Source organism: Gracilinanus agilis, chromosome 4 (genome assembly GCF_016433145.1).
Source record: "Gracilinanus agilis isolate LMUSP501 chromosome 4, AgileGrace, whole genome shotgun sequence".
NCBI lineage: Eukaryota > Metazoa > Chordata > Mammalia > Didelphimorphia > Didelphidae > Gracilinanus > Gracilinanus agilis.
This window is the reverse complement of record NC_058133.1, coordinates 256,093,103-256,109,531: the sequence shown is the minus strand read 5'-3', so window position 1 is coordinate 256,109,531 and position 16,429 is coordinate 256,093,103. Positions and strand designations below refer to the sequence as shown.

General features: G+C 47.9%; 2 protein-coding genes across 4 annotated transcripts; both read left to right on the top strand.

Annotated features, from left to right (window-relative positions):
• The first annotated feature begins 91 nt into the window (after window positions 1–91).
• NRM (nurim) lies at window positions 92–4,114 on the top strand. 3 transcript variants are annotated; one of them, XM_044673785.1, is made up of 5 exons: window positions 92–221; window positions 1,040–1,236; window positions 1,587–1,604; window positions 2,361–2,537; window positions 2,979–4,114. In XM_044673785.1, the coding sequence occupies exons 1-5, from the start codon at window positions 92–94 to the stop codon at window positions 3,258–3,260; spliced, it is 804 nt and encodes a 267-aa protein (XP_044529720.1). In that variant the 3' UTR covers window positions 3,261–4,114. The 3 variants fall into 3 exon arrangements, with proteins under 3 accessions (XP_044529720.1, XP_044529719.1, XP_044529721.1); XM_044673784.1 differs by lacking the exon at window positions 1,587–1,604 and having other exon boundaries at window positions 2,979–4,113; XM_044673786.1 differs by lacking the exons at window positions 1,587–1,604; window positions 2,361–2,537 and having other exon boundaries at window positions 2,979–4,113.
• Window positions 4,115–5,774: 1,660 nt separating this feature from the next.
• PPP1R18 (protein phosphatase 1 regulatory subunit 18) lies at window positions 5,775–14,845 on the top strand. The gene is made up of 3 exons (XM_044673766.1): window positions 5,775–8,054; window positions 13,009–13,219; window positions 13,969–14,845. Exons 1-3 carry the CDS (start codon window positions 6,408–6,410, stop codon window positions 13,986–13,988), a joined length of 1,878 nt encoding a protein of 625 aa, XP_044529701.1. The 5' UTR covers window positions 5,775–6,407; the 3' UTR covers window positions 13,989–14,845.
• The last annotated feature ends 1,584 nt before the right edge of the window (window positions 14,846–16,429 follow it).

The window sequence follows — 16,429 nt, the reverse complement described above, 5'->3', positions numbered from 1 at the left end:
TTGTCTGCAGGCGGGGGTGTGGCTGGAGGCGGGGACAGTGTAGCGGGAATCCCAGGGCTCCTCCCCTGTCCCCAGTCCGGTACCCCTTGCCATGGCCCCTGCGCTGCTCCTGGTCCCTGCCGCCTTAGCCTCCTTCATTCTGGCATTCGGCACTGGAGTCGAATTTGTTTGCTTCACATCTTTGCAACCACTGCTCGGGGGTGCCCAGAAGTTGGGTCCAGGTAAGTGGCTGTGGAAAGAGAACCTCAGAGGAGGGTGTGGTGGAAGAAGAGGGGGTGGAGCTGACAGATGAGGCCCAAGTAACTGAAGGGAAAAGAAGGAAGTGTACGAGGAGGGAGGGAAGGTGAGTAGAAAATTCATAAGAGGAATCGGAAAGGTCAGTTTTGGCCCGTTTTCCTGGAAGGGGGAGACAAATGGGTGGAAACTGCCATGAGGAAGAATACTTGGGAGTGAGGAGAAGTAGAGAAAAGTCATTAAGGGAATGCTGTGTGTGTGTGTGTGTGTGTGTGTGTGTGTATTAATTGACATTTGTCTAGAACTTTCTAACTTGTTAGAAACTAATTTGATCTGTGAGATAGAAGGCTCAATGGCTTGCCCCCTGCATGGTCACAAAGCTAGTGAAGCAGGTAGGATTTGAACTCTTCTCCTAAGTCAGACTTTTCCCCATAGGTAGAGCATAAGTGAATAGATTTGAGTTGGGGACTTTCTAATCTCAGAGCCCTAACAAACTCTTCTTAATCTAAAAGACTTGTCAGAAACCCCAAATCCTCTTCTCCCAAAACTTCTTTCCAGAAGGTCCACCCAGCATCACTTGAAGTTCCTTTTCTATCCCTGGTTCCACAGGAATGGAGATGAGAAATAAAGCCCTGGATGGTGAATAGAGAATGAGAGGGGCAAGGCCAAGGCAGATTTCCTGAGAGGCATCAGGAATTGGGGGAATCTGGTCAGCTTCCAAAGGGATGTGACCTGTGATTCATAGGAGATGTTTAGGGTAACTGATCTTTCCCTGTCCTTCACCTTCTGTCTTCCCCATCCTAAGATACTCGACAGGAATGGTTGACTGCCCTGCAGGACCCTGGCATCTTGGCAGCTCTAGCTCGGGACCTGGGGCTGCTGCTGCTATTCGTGGGGCAGCACAGTCTTATGGCAGCTGAGCCTGTGAAGACATGGATGACCCAGCACTTTGGGGTCCTGCAGAGGTCACTCTACGTGGCCTGCACTGCCCTGGCCCTGCAGGTATGGGGGCTAGACATCTAGGTCCCCAGGAGAAGTAGGGGCCAGGGAAAGGAAAGCCTGGGGATGAGGATATAGTGCCTGGGTTCCTTAGTAAACTGAGAATTGGGGGAGAATGTGCTGGGAGCATTCGAAACTGTACATTCTACTCAAGGAACTCTTTAGCCTTATCTCCCACTATTTCTCTGTTGCATGAATCCTCTCCTGTAGACAGACTAGACTCATTGTTTCCCACACATTCTCTCTTCTCTTCACTCCCCATCCACCCCTCCTTGGAATTCCTACCTCCCTCTTTTCCAACACCAGCACATACTCTTAAGACTCACTCTTCATCCTGCAAGTCCACCAAGAAGCCTTTACTCATGGCCATAGTTTTAGTTTTTATCCATTCCCTCTTTTGAACTTTTGTGTCATATTGTATGCCTGACAATTATATGTTACTTTATTAGCAATCTCTGTAGAAACATATTTGTTCTTCTATTAAGACTAAGTTCCTTTGGGGTCTTGATCACACTTCTCATAAATTCATCATATATTTATTGAGTATCTGCTATGTGCTTCTAGACTGTGCTATTCCTGAAGCACGGGACTGGCCATGTCACTGTCCCACTCAATAAATAACAGTGTTTCCCTACTACCTCTAGAATCCAATATAAACTTCCCTGTTTGGCATTTAGAGCTCCTTTCATTCTGGCTCCAACTTACCTTTCCAACATTTATTTTACATTGCTTTCTTTTATTCACTCAAACCTGACCTTTATATATACTCTCTCTCTTTCTCTTTTCCAACTCTGGACTTTTGCACAAATTCCTCCTCCCCCACCCCCCCACCCCCACCCCCCATATTACTTCCAATACAATAAAATGTAGTCTCCTACTTCTTTGTAGTATTACCTACTAGTGCAATACTACCAGTGGACATTCAAAATACATTTTGATTGTTGATAGGGGTTTCTAAACCCCAGAGTCTGAGAGTACCTGCATGAATTACTAGGAGTGAATAAAGGTTTTCAGGGCTGGAGGTGTTTGTATTTGTGTGGGTGTGCATGGGGTTGAGAGTTAGTTGGATATTGGATGAATGGATCTTTAAGGGAGAGTCTAACCATCTCCCCATCTGTCCCTCCCAGGTAGTGATGCGTTATTGGGAGCCAGTGCCAGAGGGTCCAGTCCTATGGGAAGCACAGTCAGAACCTTGGGTGACATGGATACCCCTTCTCTGTTTTGTGGTGCACATCATTGCTTGGCTTCTCATCTTTAGTATTCTCTTGGTTTTTGACTATCCTGAGCTCATGGGCCTCAAACAGGTAATATTTCCAATCCTTGGGCCTCTAGCCTTTGGATTCTATTTCTTACCTCTTCCAAGACTTGAGTCAACATCTATCTCTCCATGTCCCAACTAGTCCCCAGGAGGCTTTTGTTTCACCATAACCCCAGTCTACTAGCTACCCATCTTTTCCTTCTCCCAATGAGACAATGTTCCAACAGCCCTCTTCTGAAGTCCATTAATGGTGGTGGCTTTCAGGACCTGTGGGAGAGGCAAGAGCCAAGAGTGAGGCTCAGAGGGGAGACTTTAGTCCCAGGGATTGGGGGAGGATTAAATTTATATCCTTGGAGATGTGGAAGAGGTAACCCTGAAAGACAAGAGCTTTTCTTTTGTGGAGAATTGGGGGAGGGAATAGAATTAAAGGTAAAAGGATATGATGACTCAATTTCAGATCTAAGGTTCTTCCATCCCTCTTCCACAGGTATATTACCATGTGCTGGGGCTAGGGGAGCCATTGGCTCTGAAGTCCCCTCGGGCACTGAGACTCTTTGAGCACTTGAGACATCCAGTGTGTGTGGAACTCCTGACAGTGCTATGGGCTGTGCCTAGCCTGGGCCTCGACAGAATTCTTCTGGCTGTCCTGCTCACGCTCTACCTGGGCCTGGCACATGGGCTAGACCAGCAAGACTTGCGCTATCTCCGTGCCCAGCTTCAAAGAAAGCTTCAGTTACTTGCTGGGCCCAATGATGGAGATGCTGAGTGAAATCTAACCCCCTAGGGTAAAACTATCGTCCCTAGGCTCCAAAGCCCAGTATGCACTCCTTCTGTCCCTAGATTCCAAGTTTTGTTCCCTGAAATCCAGGAGCTATCCTAGAGAACCTATCTTCTGGATTCCAAGTTCCATTCCTGAACTTGAGATTTCCATACCTATTCCAACTAGAGACACCATCCCATGAAGCTTGAGGTGACATCCTTCTGGATCCTAGATGCTTCTTCCCAACTCCCCAACTCTGTCTCTTCTGAATTCCAAGCTTCCTTCCCTTTGGACTTTAGGAATGGTTCTCAGGTTATTGGAATGTAAATTCCTGGCTTGGAACCCACACTCAGTTTTAAGATTTGGTATCTCTTAATCTAGGATCCCACTCCTCTAACTTAAGGACTGCTCAGTTCAATCCAGAGAGAGGAATGAGACCCTTGGGGAACACATTGGTTGTGTCTCAAACAAGAGGTCTCTATTTTCCCCTCCAAATTCTAGGGTAAGAAGTTGTCCCTGGCTAGCCCTCTACCACTGATTCCCAACCCTATACTCAGGGACCTCTCCTTTTCCTTGATATCTTTAACTACCCGTGTTAGAATAGACCTGAAGTGTTTTCTAGCCTCTAGTTTGAAGTTCCTTTCCTTAGCTCCCTGTTTCTCATCTTCCAGCCTTTTCCTCAGGATCTTTGAGGTTCTTTCAAGAGTCCCTCATCAGTTAGACTCTCCATGCCTTCACATCAAATGTTGGGAGGATGGGGCAGGGACTTCTCTGCTCCCCACCCCCAGTGATTTCATGTTTCCCAGATAAAATGTAAGAAGCTGGTAAATAAATCCAACCACAATGTCTTTTATTCACATGCCCCTTTATGGCCACACGTGTTTCTCCCATACTGAGAGTTAGTTATAGCCTGGATTCTTAGAGAATGGAAGGGAGAACAGAAATAGGGAGTGGGAAGAAGGGAGTGGTAGACAGAAGGCCAACTGTCTCAGGAGCCACAAAGTAAGGGGTGGGGATGAAGGGTGGAAAGAAAGCTAATGCAGTAACTTCAGCTACTGTTCCCTCCAGTGGCCGCTGGGCTGCGGTCATTCTCCAAGGTCCTGTCCTCTACTTTTTGAGGATGCCCCAGACTCCCTCTTTTTTTTAGGAAGGAGACATAGTTATTTCCTCCACGAGCAGCCCGGCCTGCAGACACCTAAATGACCTCAGGGTCAGGTGGGCTGCTGAGTTGAAAGGTCCCTAACCAAATCAAAGCCAAGCATCCAGGAGCTAGTCTCCGCCTCCACGGCCGACTGGCGAACCTCGGACGCCCACAACCACATTCAATTCTTATCCTCCCTGCCTCGCCTTAAAGACCAGCGACCCTACAATAATAAAGCCCTGGGAGTTGTGAAGGGAGGAGGGGCAGGAGATGGGAAGGGCGGGACGGCTCTCAGCAGCTGCAGCTTCCTCCCTGGGTCCCCCCCAGGGGCCTGAGTCACGGGCCACCGCCCAGGACCCGGGCTTTGGGAGGGGGGAAGAGGAGGGCGGAAAGATTGGGTGGGGGGGGGGGATAACAGTCACTGGAGAAGTTGGGTGGAGAGGACACCTGGGTTCCGAAAGGCAGAACGGCCGAAGCACGGTGAGGAAGCTGGAGGTTGAAGACCAGGATTTTTGGATTTCAGGAATGGGAGCGGGGAGCTAGGAACTAGGGGTCTGAGAGTGCTTCGCAGAAGAACCAACTAGGGGTCCGAGGGCGGGAGGCCCCGCCCCCCGCAGGGGGCTCCGCCTCTCGCCCCCTTCTCTCTCCCCATTGTCCTCAGACAAAGCGGTCGCCGCCCCCAAGCCGGCCCCCCTCGGTTTGGGTCTATCTCTCCTCCTCTCTCCTCCTTCCCTCCCATCTCCTACTCTCCCTCAATTCCTCTCTTCCTCTTCCTTCTTTCCCTCTCCAGACGCCTTCTCGATCTCGCACCCCCTCCCTCCCCCCGGGGACCCTGCCGTACGTGAGTTGGGGGCGGGGGGCGTTCAGACTTGGAAAGAGCCGAGGTGTCCGCTATCGCACCACCTCCTACCGCCACTCTTTCTCCACTCTTTCTCCGAACCGGGCGATTTTCTTTGTCTAGGGATTGGCCGTAGGGATAGGGTGCGAGAATGGTTAGGGACTGCAACGCCTCTGGTCTTGGGTCAGAGTGATGATCGGTCTGAGGGTGAGGAGTAAAGGGGATACCTAGGTTCCTAATCAAGGTGAAGAGGCCTGGTGAGCAGAGCTGGACATCTGGGTCCCAGGGCTGGGATGAGGGTGACAGGAGAACGGGGAGGAGTTGGACGTTTGGGTTCTGAGAAAAGCTTAGGTGCCGCTGGTTTCCGAAAGTCCCCGGGTGCTGTCTTTCCCCAGACCCGCCCCGAGAGGCGGAGTGCGTGGGCCCGGTGGTGGGGGTGGCCCGGGACAGGAGGGGCGTGGCTGGTGAGAGGTTGGAGGGGAAACGAGAGTCCGCTAGGGGCCACGCTGTGACTGGCAGGTCTGCTGCACAGTTCCCTCCTCCCCTCTCTCCTTATCCCCTTCTCACCCTTTCCCCTACCCCCTTGATACACCCTTACTTCTCCCCTCTTCCCGGTTCACCCCTTCCCCCCAACACTATGGTCCTGCTTTTTCATCCCACACTCCAGGAACTCCCCTAATCTCTATATCTCCCCCTTTAGCCACGACACTTGGTTTCTTCCCCTGGTTCTTCTCCAAACTGTTTTTTCTCATCTTTTTTCTCTTCTCTCATCTAAAGTATTCTGTCATCCCCCCACCCTACCCCAATACTCTATCTTGACATTTTCTTTCTTTCTCCCAGCATTCTTCCCTTCCCCTAGATATCTGTCTCTTCTCTCCCCCATATTTCTTATGTTCAGTTCCTTAATCGTTCCTCCAGTTTCTCCCTTTCTCTTCGTTCTTTTCTATCAGTTCTGTCCCCTTTCCTAGTCTCCCCATCTTTCCCTCCTCCTAGGGGATTCCCCTTTATTCTTCCTTGTATTCTCACACCAGTTTCTATACAATACTTCCTCTCCCCCTCTCTTCCCCACCAAGACTCTCATTCTCCAACTCTTTCCCACTTTCTTCTTTCATCTCTTTGACAACACTCCCTTACTGCTCCATCTCCTCCCCTCTAGTTCTCTTGCCCTACTGGGACCATGGCTACTGTCCCAGACTGGAAGCTACAACTACTAGCCAGGCGAAGACAGGAGGAGGCTGCTGTTCGAGGCCGGGAGCAGGCTGAGAGGGACCGACTGGCCCAGATGCCAGCCTGGAAACGGGGGCTGTTGGAGAGACGCCGTGCCAAGCTAGGTGTACCAGTGGGGGAACCAGGTCCTGGGAATGAGGCTACAGATGCAGCACCTCCTGAACCTGATGAGCCTGTTGTCCTTCTGGAGGCCATCGGACCTGTCCACCAAAATCGCTTCATCCGACAAGAGCGGAAACAGCAACAGCAGCAGCAACAGCAGCAGCAGGGTACCGAGGAGCAGCTCCCTGATCGGAGGCCACCTGAGGGTCGAGGATCTATTTCAGGGATAGTGGAAACCCCAGGGCAGAGACCCAGCCCAGCAGAAGCTCAGGAACAGAATCCAGTGGGAAGAGCATCAAGAGAGCAGAAGCTGAGCCTGGGAGAGGCTAGAGACAGGAGACTGGGTGTAGCAGACAATCTAGAACAGAGCTATAGGCCTGCAGAGGCTTTGGAATGGAGGTTAAGCCCAAGGGAAACTGAGGAGAGGAGCTCAGGACTCTCAGAATCATGGAAATGGAAGAAAAGCTCTGGGGAAACTCCAGAACGAAATTTGAGTCCTGCAGAACCTCAAGAACAAACTTCTCAGGGATCTGAAATGGGAGAATGTAGTCTGAGCCCAGGAGATAACGGAGAACAGAGGCTAGGGATGACAGAAACACATAAATGGAGGATGAATTCCAGAGAAACCCATGAACAGAATCGAGAGCTATTAGAAGCTCGAGAATGGAGGTTGACTGCAGGAGAAGAAAGTAAAAGGAGCTCAGGGGAATCAGGGACAGAACAGAGACTAATGCAGAGGAAATCCAGGGACTCAGGACTTTTGGAGACACAAAGATGTAGGCTAAGTCCTGGGGAATTTCGAGAACAGAGCCCAGGGGTAATGGAGGCAGTAGAAATGAGATTGAACCTAGGAGAAGATGTAGGGAAGAGTTCTAGACAGATGGAAGTACGGAAATGGAGACTGAATTCTGGGAAAGCTCGAGAATGGAGCCCTGCAAGATCAGAGGCTAGAGAACACAAGTCAGTGCATTCAGACTTTGGAGATCAGAAGTTGGGATTGCCTGGGGTAGAGGCTGGAGAAGGGAGAACAGGGGCTGCTGAAGAGGAAGCTGGGGATGAAGGCAGGATGGTGAGCTCCCTTAGAAGCCACTACTTGGGGACCTCCCCCCTCCCACCCGAGGAAGTTGGGACCAAAGGCTCAGGGCCTCAGGAAGAGGAAGCAACAGAACCTCAGCCCTTACTAAAAGCCTCGGTATCTCCCCAACCCCCTGCCCCACCAACTCCTCAACCCCCAGGGGACCCGCTGATGAGTCGCCTGTTCTATGGGGTGAAACCTGGGCCTGGGGTAGGGGGGCCCCGACGCAGTGGACACACCTTCACAGTTAACCCCAGGCGGTCTGGGGCCTCTGCAGCCTCTGCTCCACCTGAACCCCAGGTCCCTGGACCTGGGAAGAAGCGGTACCCCACTGCTGAGGAGATACTGGTGCTTGGGGGCTACCTCCGTCTTAGCCGAAGCTGCCTTGCCAAGGGGTCCCCTGAGAGACACCACAAACAGGTAGGGAAGTCTAGCCTGGCCCCTTTGAGCTCTCATTCACCAATTCTCTTTGGGTCTCTAACTTTGTGTCTTTCCCTCTATATCCTCTCTCCTCACATTTCACTGTCTCACCCCACTTCCTTTTTAATTCTCCTCTTTCTAGTCATCTTTCCTAGGGAGACAGCTCACCTTTCCTGGTGTCTCTATTTGTCAGTCTCTGTCTCTGGGTGTGTCTCATTCTCTCTCCCTTCCCTTAGGCACTGAATTCTTCCTGGCTTCTTTTCCCTTGTTTCGGTAGAGTGTATATGGGCATTATTTCTCCCCACCCTAGGGGAAGAGAGGAACTGCTGACCCAACTAGACAGGAAAAGGTGGGCTGAATTCAACCTTTAATCCAGAAGGGAAATAGTGAGAGAAGCTTGCATGTTAGGGAAAGAATGTGATAAAGAAAAGTTTGGGGCTAGTTTTCCCAGGAATGGGAAATCTGTACTCTAAGAGGAGAAGGGAGAGTAATGAGAGTTTGGAATGAGATTTTCTTATTGCTGGAGAGAAGAGGAAAATGGATTGTTTAGGGTGGGAGTGAAAGCCAGTGCTGCAGAGGAGAATGAGAACAGTGAAAGCAGAAAAAACAGAATGTTTCAGAGAAGGCCCTTGAACCCTAAATCTGCCCCGAGGTGAGATGGAGACACAGTGGCTGCTTGAAGCTGATGACCCTGGGGCTGTACATGCCAGCTGTGTCCAACCACAGACAGTAGTTCTCTTTTCTCTTGAGCACAAGAAGAGCCTTCTCCAAAATACTCCTCTTACTCTCCCCTCCCTCCTTCCCTGGGGTTTCCCTTTCTCCCCAGATCTGGCTCAGTAATGGTTTTCCCCTCTGTGGCTTTCCACTCTGGCCTCTCTCTCCCTCTAGGGTGGAAAATGTCAGAAGTAAGCCAAAGAGTGCAGCTGAGAAGGCTGAGGCTGGGGCCAGGAAGTGGAGGCTGGTCAGAGGATGCTATAGTCCTCACCAGAAAGTTTTGAGAGCCCTGCCCTCCCTTTCCCACCCTCTTTCACTGAGGGGCATGCCCTAGTGTGGAAGGTAAAAATAGCCTGACTCCAGCAGAAGGGAGGTTAAAACTTCAGTAAGAAGTTTCAGAGGGTGAAAAAACTGGGTCGAGGTGGGTGTGGGGGAAGTGTAGGCAGCTAAGGCATCTTTTCCCTTCTTGGTAAGGGTCATCCTGCCATTTTAACCTTTCTCTGATCTCCACCCCCATCCCATGGAAGGTGCCTCCCTCAGCCAAGACCAACCAACATCTGTCCTGAAAGACAATCAGAATCATAGGATGTTAGAGGCTGAAAGGCATTTTAGAAAACTACTCTCATAGATGATACAACTGAATATCTCCAGGATAAGAATTGTTCTAGTATCAGCAATTTCCACCAGTGTTCTGATTCCTGAAACAGTTTATAGAAGTTCTTCCTTAGAATCTTAATCTCTCTTGCTCTAAGCTTGCCTTTTCTTATTATAATAATCTCACATTTTTATGTTGCTTTAAGATTTATAAATTCCTTTCTATATAACATTGAGGCAGTAAAGAATTGGTCCCATTTAACAGATTTAAAGATTTAAATTTGAAATTTAAAGAGGTTAAGTGACTTTTTTAAGGTTACATAATTACTTAAATAGGAAAACAATCTCAGTGGCAATGGGAAATGTCCCTTTGGAAACAGGAAGATCATTTCATTGGGTTCCATTTCAGGACCACTTCACCCCCATGGATCATCTTTTTCTGTAGCTGAACCCACCTCTGAAAGCATTGACCCTTTAGGAAGTCCAATTTCAGCTCCTGATTATGGGGGTCCTGTTTCTGGAGGTTGAGGGAGATAAACTCTTTGGATCCGGGGAGGGGAGGAAATGCTTTGCTTAGTGGAAGAAATAACTCCATATAAAGTTTTCAGGGAAAAGTTGAGGGTGGAGGAAAAAGTAGGGAATTGGAGTCTAGACGAGGAATGGTAACAGTGGAGAAGAAGAAGGGACAGTTCTAGGAACTGTCCTAAGTGACTAAGGACTAAGGAGAATGGACTGAGAGGTTCCACTATAACGAGTGTCTCGCTTTCTGATTGGGATGGTTCTTTACTGAAGTCCTTTATCCTATTGCAGTTAACAGTGTTCCAGCTTAGAGGAAGGGTGTTTGGGAAAACTAACATTTTATATAGAGCTTTACAATCCACAGAGCTTTTCCCCTCCCAGCAATCACAGGAGGTAGATGGACCAGTTGTAAATTAATTACATGAATTAACTTAATTAATTGCAAAATAAGTAAACTGAGGTTCATTTGCCCAAGGTCAGAGAATTAACGGCAGACCCAGGACTAGAACTCAGGTTTTATATGTCCAAATCTAATTTTCTTTCTAGATTTCCACAACTGGTTGGAACAGTAGAGCCTGGGTCCCTGAGGGGAACTAGCAAATGGATGGGGGTGGGGAGGACCCGCTGATGGAAATAGCAGGGGACATATGTCTAGGTCCTGGTGCAGAGAAGCAGTGAACATATCAGCCAAACAGGAAGGCCAGGGCGGGAACCGGAAGTCTAGTGGGGCCCAATGTGGTGGGGGTGTATGGAGGTGGGGGGCTGGGCTACATGCCCAGGCCCAGCTCTGCTCTACTCAGGATGTGGTGAGAGAAGAAGGAAGCAGGGTATAGGAGAAGTGGGGGGAAGGGAGGAAGCAGCTTTCTTGGACATCTGGCTCCTTAGCCCTCTTGCGCCCCGTGTCCCTTCCTTTCTTCATCTCCCACTCCCACCCAGCATAGTGACTCAAAGAGAGACTCCAGCCCCATGTCTTTCCTACCCTATTGCTTTCCCTAACACTGACCTCCAATTAATTCTAACGAATTCATCTTCCCCATTACCCAGATATAAATCTCAGCCCAGTTAATCCAGGCCACTCCAAGGGATTGGAAACCCCATCCCCTCTTCCCAGAGCACCCTTGCTTGGTCTAGTGAAGAGGCCCCGCCTCTACCCCTACCAGGCCCCCTTATGACTTTATATAGCTGGTGGGAGAGGAGAGAGTGAGTCACCCCCAGAGTCACTGTGCATTCCTGAGCAGCCCAGTCAGAGAGGATGGGGGCTGGGGGAAGAACTCATTCAAGGAGGGAAAAGACATACATTTAGAATAAATAAAAGGATGATTTATTTCACAAAGAAGATAACGCATTTACAGAATGCCTATCCCCAAGGTAATGTAGGCAGAAAATATAAATGGATTTAAATAGAATTTGGACAACTTTATGATTGACAGGTCCATAGATATCTTCCAAAGGAAGCTAGAATATACTTATGGTTGGCACTAGGGGGTGAGGTGGGGGAATGATTGTGCCTTCTCACAGTATGGCCCTCAAGGCCTCAGCTAACAACTCACCATGCATGGATTTAGACAGGATCTGATCCCCCCGTTTGCCTCTCAGACCATGTTCATAGATTTAGAGTTAAAAGGGAACCTTAGCAATCATCTAGTCTGATTCCCCTCTTTTACAGATGAGGAAACTGAAGCCCAGGGAAAGGAAGTGACTTACCCAAGGTCACAAAAGTAGTAAGTAGCAGAGTCAGGATTTGAATCCAGGTCCTCTAACTCCTAACTCTAACTTCCCCTTTCCCCCATCCTCAGCTGTAGTTCTCAGCAATATTTCTTTTTCTAGGTCCCATTCTTCTCTAGAATACCCAAGGCATCCAAATTTCCATGCCTCACTATTTTCCTAAATTGATTTCCTGGGGAAACTAAGGATAGTTCTTGGAGTTTCTCCCTGTTTTGCCCCCTTAATCTCTATGGCCTTCAGTATTAATCTCACCCTCTCCCTTGCTCTGAGCTTCTTAGGAGGTGGGGCAATAGGAGCTCAGCTTTTAATAACTGGGATTTAGTTTGCACATGTGCTGGTTTGTTTAGTGAGGTTGTCTATCTTTGAGTCTGCTCTTCTGCCCATTCTGCTTGCCCCAACCTCCTCCCCCACCACATGCTTCTCGAAGGCTCTTCTGTCTGGTGTTCTCTGACCCCTGTGTCAGTCACGGGTGCTCTTCCAGTGACCCGAGGTCACTGACTTGTTTTTTACTCTTTGCCCTTTATGTTTAGGGAACATGTTTATGTTTCTCTCCCTCCTATCCTCTTCTCAAGACCAAAGATCTCTTACCTACCCTCTCCCTATCTTTGATCTTCCCCTCTTCACCTAGGAAAGTAGAGCTAAGTGCTTGGCCCCCTTAGGTCCTTTAGCTTGTGGGGAGACAAATTACATGCTAGTTCAATGAGTGACTTGGTCATAGGTTTATACATTTAGTACTAGAAGGGACCTCAAGAATCATCTAGTCCAGGGGTCAGCAATGTATGGCTCTCGAGCCATATCTGGCTCTTTTGAGGGCCAGATGTGGCTCTTTCTGCAGAAGCCATAAAGTCAATTTTTTTTCAGGCGCTGTTACTGGAGTGCGCACTGTGAGCACTGTACGGCTCTCACGAAATTACATTTTAAAAAATGTGGCGTTTATGGCTCTCACGGCCAAAAAGGTTGCTGACCCCTAGTCTAGTCCAACCCCTTCATTTTGTTGCTAAAGAAACAAAGTCCTGGAGGACTCAAGCAACTTGCCCAAGTTTATGCAGGTTGTAAATAGAAGAACCAGTATCTCCAGACTCTAAACCTAAAACCTTTAACACCATACCACACTGGCTCCCAATTTATCTAGAAGGGGCCTAGGCATGGAAAGAAAGGAAAATCTGGGATTGAAAGGCCAAAGACCAAGTTCCACCTGGGAAGGGGAAGGGGACATATTGTATTAGGAGTTGGTAGTAGGTAGAGAGAAATGCCTTTTTGGGGGAGAGGGGACGGGAATGGAGAAGTTCAGGTTCACACCATTAAATCCATCACCAGTCCAATGTCTTCCTCTCCCATCTCCCCATTTATGTCAAGTCTCCTGGCTTTACTTTCTTCTCTCCCTTTCCTTCTGCCTTCTTAGCTCAAAATTTCTTTTAATGAGTCAGCCTTGGAGACCACCTATCAGTATCCTTCAGAGAGTTCTGTGCTGGAAGAGTTGGGCCCAGACCCTGAGGCCCTCAGTACTCCAGGCCCCCCTCCATCACTGCCAGATGAAGAGGACGATGAGGAGGAGTTGCTGCTGCTGCAAAGGGAACTTCGGGGAGGACTACAAACCAAGGCCCTGCTAGTGGGTAAGTTGCCTCCACCTGGTGACAACTCTCAAGCTCATCTAGGCTGCCATCTTGTGTCTGTTGTGAGAAAGAGTGTTCAGGATCTAAGAGGATTTTGCTAGGGGAGGTTGGAAGAGTATCACAGGCATCCCTGGGGGAAATCATGGCATTTTAGAGCTAGGTGGGGCCCTAGGGATAGTAATAGAGTGGTGAGAGCCCCCTAAGGCCAGGGCCTGTTTTTAGCAATATTTCAGAGAGTACTTGAACCTGGATGGGAGAAAAAAATGCACCTTTATTTTTTTCACCAACCTCTTAATGGTATTTAGCACTTCCTTTAATTATAGATGTTTTGAAGGGAGCCAATTGGCAAAGAGGTCCATTAATCCCTAATAGATCAATCAAGATACATTAACTGCCTATGATATGTCAGGCTTTGTATCCAGTTCAGGGTACAGAAACATGTTAAGAACTCGTCTAGCACAGTGACTGACACATAGTAGATACCTTGATAAATGCTTGTTCACTGACAGAGACATAGAATGTCAGAGCTGAAAGAGAACCCAGAGGCCATTTAATGTAAGTCCTTTGTTTTGTGACTGACCCATGGTAGTACATAGCTAGTAAGTGTTCAAGGCAAGATTCCATCTTAGCTATTACTTTCTACTTCAGGGCCCTTTTTCCCTGAGAAAGTGGCTAATAGAGGCTGGTGGGAGAGGAGGTGGTGCAGGACATAAAAATCATTCTGTCTCACTTCTTCTCGAATCACACAGATGAATCCTGCCGCCGGTGACCTTTCCAACTGGGAGGGTAGAACTCCTTCCCACTCCTGAGTGCTGAAGATTGATCCTCCATCCTTCCTAGAAATTGCTGTACTGACAGACCCTGTGAGCTATCGGGAAGGAGAAATCCCATGCACTTCCTTTTCCACCTCACCTTCCTGTGCTGTGTCAGGTGGAAGAGCCCATCCCTGCTCTCCAACTCATGATCTTAGGTCCAGATGGTTGTTCAATGCATCCTTGACATTTTCTGTGAAAGGAGAGGGCCTCTGGCTTGCTGTCTCCTGGGAGCCAAAGAACCCAAGCCTCCTAAGGGAAGGGGGCAGAGCCTACTGAGTCATGAGAGAGTAAAGCTTTCCTTCCATCTGTCCACTGCTAACCCCACCGTGCCAGTACCCCACCCCACCCCAAGGCTGGTAAGTGCAGGCCACCCTGCCTTGACAAGTCCTGCCCTTATTCCTTCCCTCTGTTTGTTTACAAGTTGTATCTATCCTCTTTGGGGGTTAAAGATGCACTTTTTCCTCTGCCTGGGTCTCCACCCACTTGTGTTTACAGCTTCCACTTTCCCAAGCCTCACTCAGCCAAAGTCCCAGGTTTACAAACCACACCATGGTTATATTACCATAATGCAGCCAATGGGCGGTCCTCTCTCTTGCCTTCTACTGTGTGGAGCCTGGCTTTCTTTTTGAATGTCTAGCCTCCCTAACCCTGCCTTGTTCAGTATTATTTTGGTCTTCCAAAAGGAGGAGGGGTGACCTCAATCTTTTCCTCCCTTGTAGTTAACTAATTCTTGTGTTTCTTCCAGTGACCCAGAATTAAACTGTTGAGAATATGGGAGGGTCCTGATGAGGTCCTACCTTGCAACTCCTTATCTGTGGTGTTTGGTTTTGTTTTTTTTTTCCTTAAAAAAATTTTCCACAAAAATGGAGGCCTTTCTGGCTACCTGTTCCATTCTCCTTGTGAGAAGTCTATTAGGGTGGACAGCATGGGGCTGACCAGATTCTTAGGCTCTAGGGAAGGGAAGGGCATTCCCTGTTCTAGAGAATAAACTGAACTTTCTTCTCCATCTTTCTTGGTTGTAAGAAGAGGAAGAGATTTTGGTGCAGGAAAAACAGCTTTGGGGGAAAAAAATCAGATGAGAGGCAGTTAAGTAGTATAGTGGATAGAGGATATAGTGGATATATAGGCCTAGAATTGGGAAGAGCTGGGTTCAAATGTGGTCTTAAATACTTTCTAGCTATGTGACCCCAGACAAGTCACTTAACCCCATTTGCCTTGCCCCCCTCCCTTTTTTGTTTTTTTAACCTTTACTTTCTGTCTTAGAATCAATACTAAGTATTGGTCCCAAGGCAGAAGAGCAGTAAGAACTAGACAACTGGGGTTAAGTGAGTTAGAGTTGTTACTAGGATAGAAAGTAAGGGTTTAAGAAAAAAAAAAGATCACCTGAAAGGAATGAAAAGATGAGAAAGTGGACCAGGTATCCTACATAGACAGCTAAGAAAAACTTCCTCTCTAGGATGAGTAGCCAGCAGAAGAAAGAGGTAAGGAACTGTTGTAGTTGCCTCTCTGGTAGCTGTACAAACCTGGAAGGACTCTAGGGGTTCATCAATTCCAACATTCCTTAATTTATGAACAAGGAAACTCAGTCAACAAGCATTTATTAAGCATCTACTGTGTGCCAGGTACTGTACACTGGTGATACAAAGAAAGTCAAATATCAGTTCCTATTCTCAGAAGCTCACAATCTAAGAGGGTCCCAAGACAACATGCAAACAATTTTGTACAAATAAAACAAATGTAGGCTAAATTAGAGACAAGGCTGTTGAACTGGAGATTGGGAAAGACTTCTCATAGAAGATGCAGTTTTATCTGGAATTTGAAGCCAGTATAACCAAGAGACAGAGATGAGAGAGAAAATTCCAGGACTGGGGCAGCTAATGAAAAGTAAGACAGGGGACTTATTACAAAAGGAGAAACAACAGGATTTGGCAACAGATTAGATGAGGATGGGGTGAGAGATAAGAGGGAAGAGTTTAGGGTGCACACTTAAGTAATTAAGATGATGGAGGTGCCCTGGTCAATAATAGGAAAATTAGGAGGGAAGAAATCCTTATAAGGAAAGATCATGAATTCAGTTTTGAACATGTTGAATTTAAGATGTCTATGGAAGATCTATCTAGAGATGGGAAACTAGAGATTAGGAGAGAGGTGAGGGGCTAGGTGAGTAGATCTAATAGTTATCAGGATGGAGATGATAATTCATTTTATGGAAGTTGATGTTATCACCAAATGAAATAGTTTAGAGAGAGAAAGCTAGAATAGAGCCTTTTTGGGGATACCCAATGTTAGTAGGTATCACCCCAATGAATGAAAAAAACATTTATTAAGCACCTATTATATATGAAGTCCTCTATTAAGCACAGAAGATGCACATAGAAAGGTAAGATAGACCTTT

Excerpts from the sequence above, each read along its gene's own strand:
- PPP1R18 (XM_044673766.1), top strand. The coding sequence starts at position 6,408 with ATGGCTACTGTCCCAGACTGGAAGCTACAACTACTAGCCAGGCGAAGA. Across the intron at positions 8,055-13,008 it reads CTGAGAGACACCACAAACAG|CTCAAAATTTCTTTTAATGA; the intron begins GTAGGGAAGTCT and ends CTGCCTTCTTAG. Across the intron at positions 13,220-13,968 it reads AACCAAGGCCCTGCTAGTGG|ATGAATCCTGCCGCCGGTGA; the intron begins GTAAGTTGCCTC and ends CGAATCACACAG.
- NRM (XM_044673785.1), top strand. The coding sequence starts at position 92 with ATGGCCCCTGCGCTGCTCCTGGTCCCTGCCGCCTTAGCCTCCTTCATT. Across the intron at positions 222-1,039 it reads TGCCCAGAAGTTGGGTCCAG|ATACTCGACAGGAATGGTTG; the intron begins GTAAGTGGCTGT and ends CCCCATCCTAAG. Across the intron at positions 2,538-2,978 it reads AGCTCATGGGCCTCAAACAG|GTATATTACCATGTGCTGGG; the intron begins GTAATATTTCCA and ends CCTCTTCCACAG.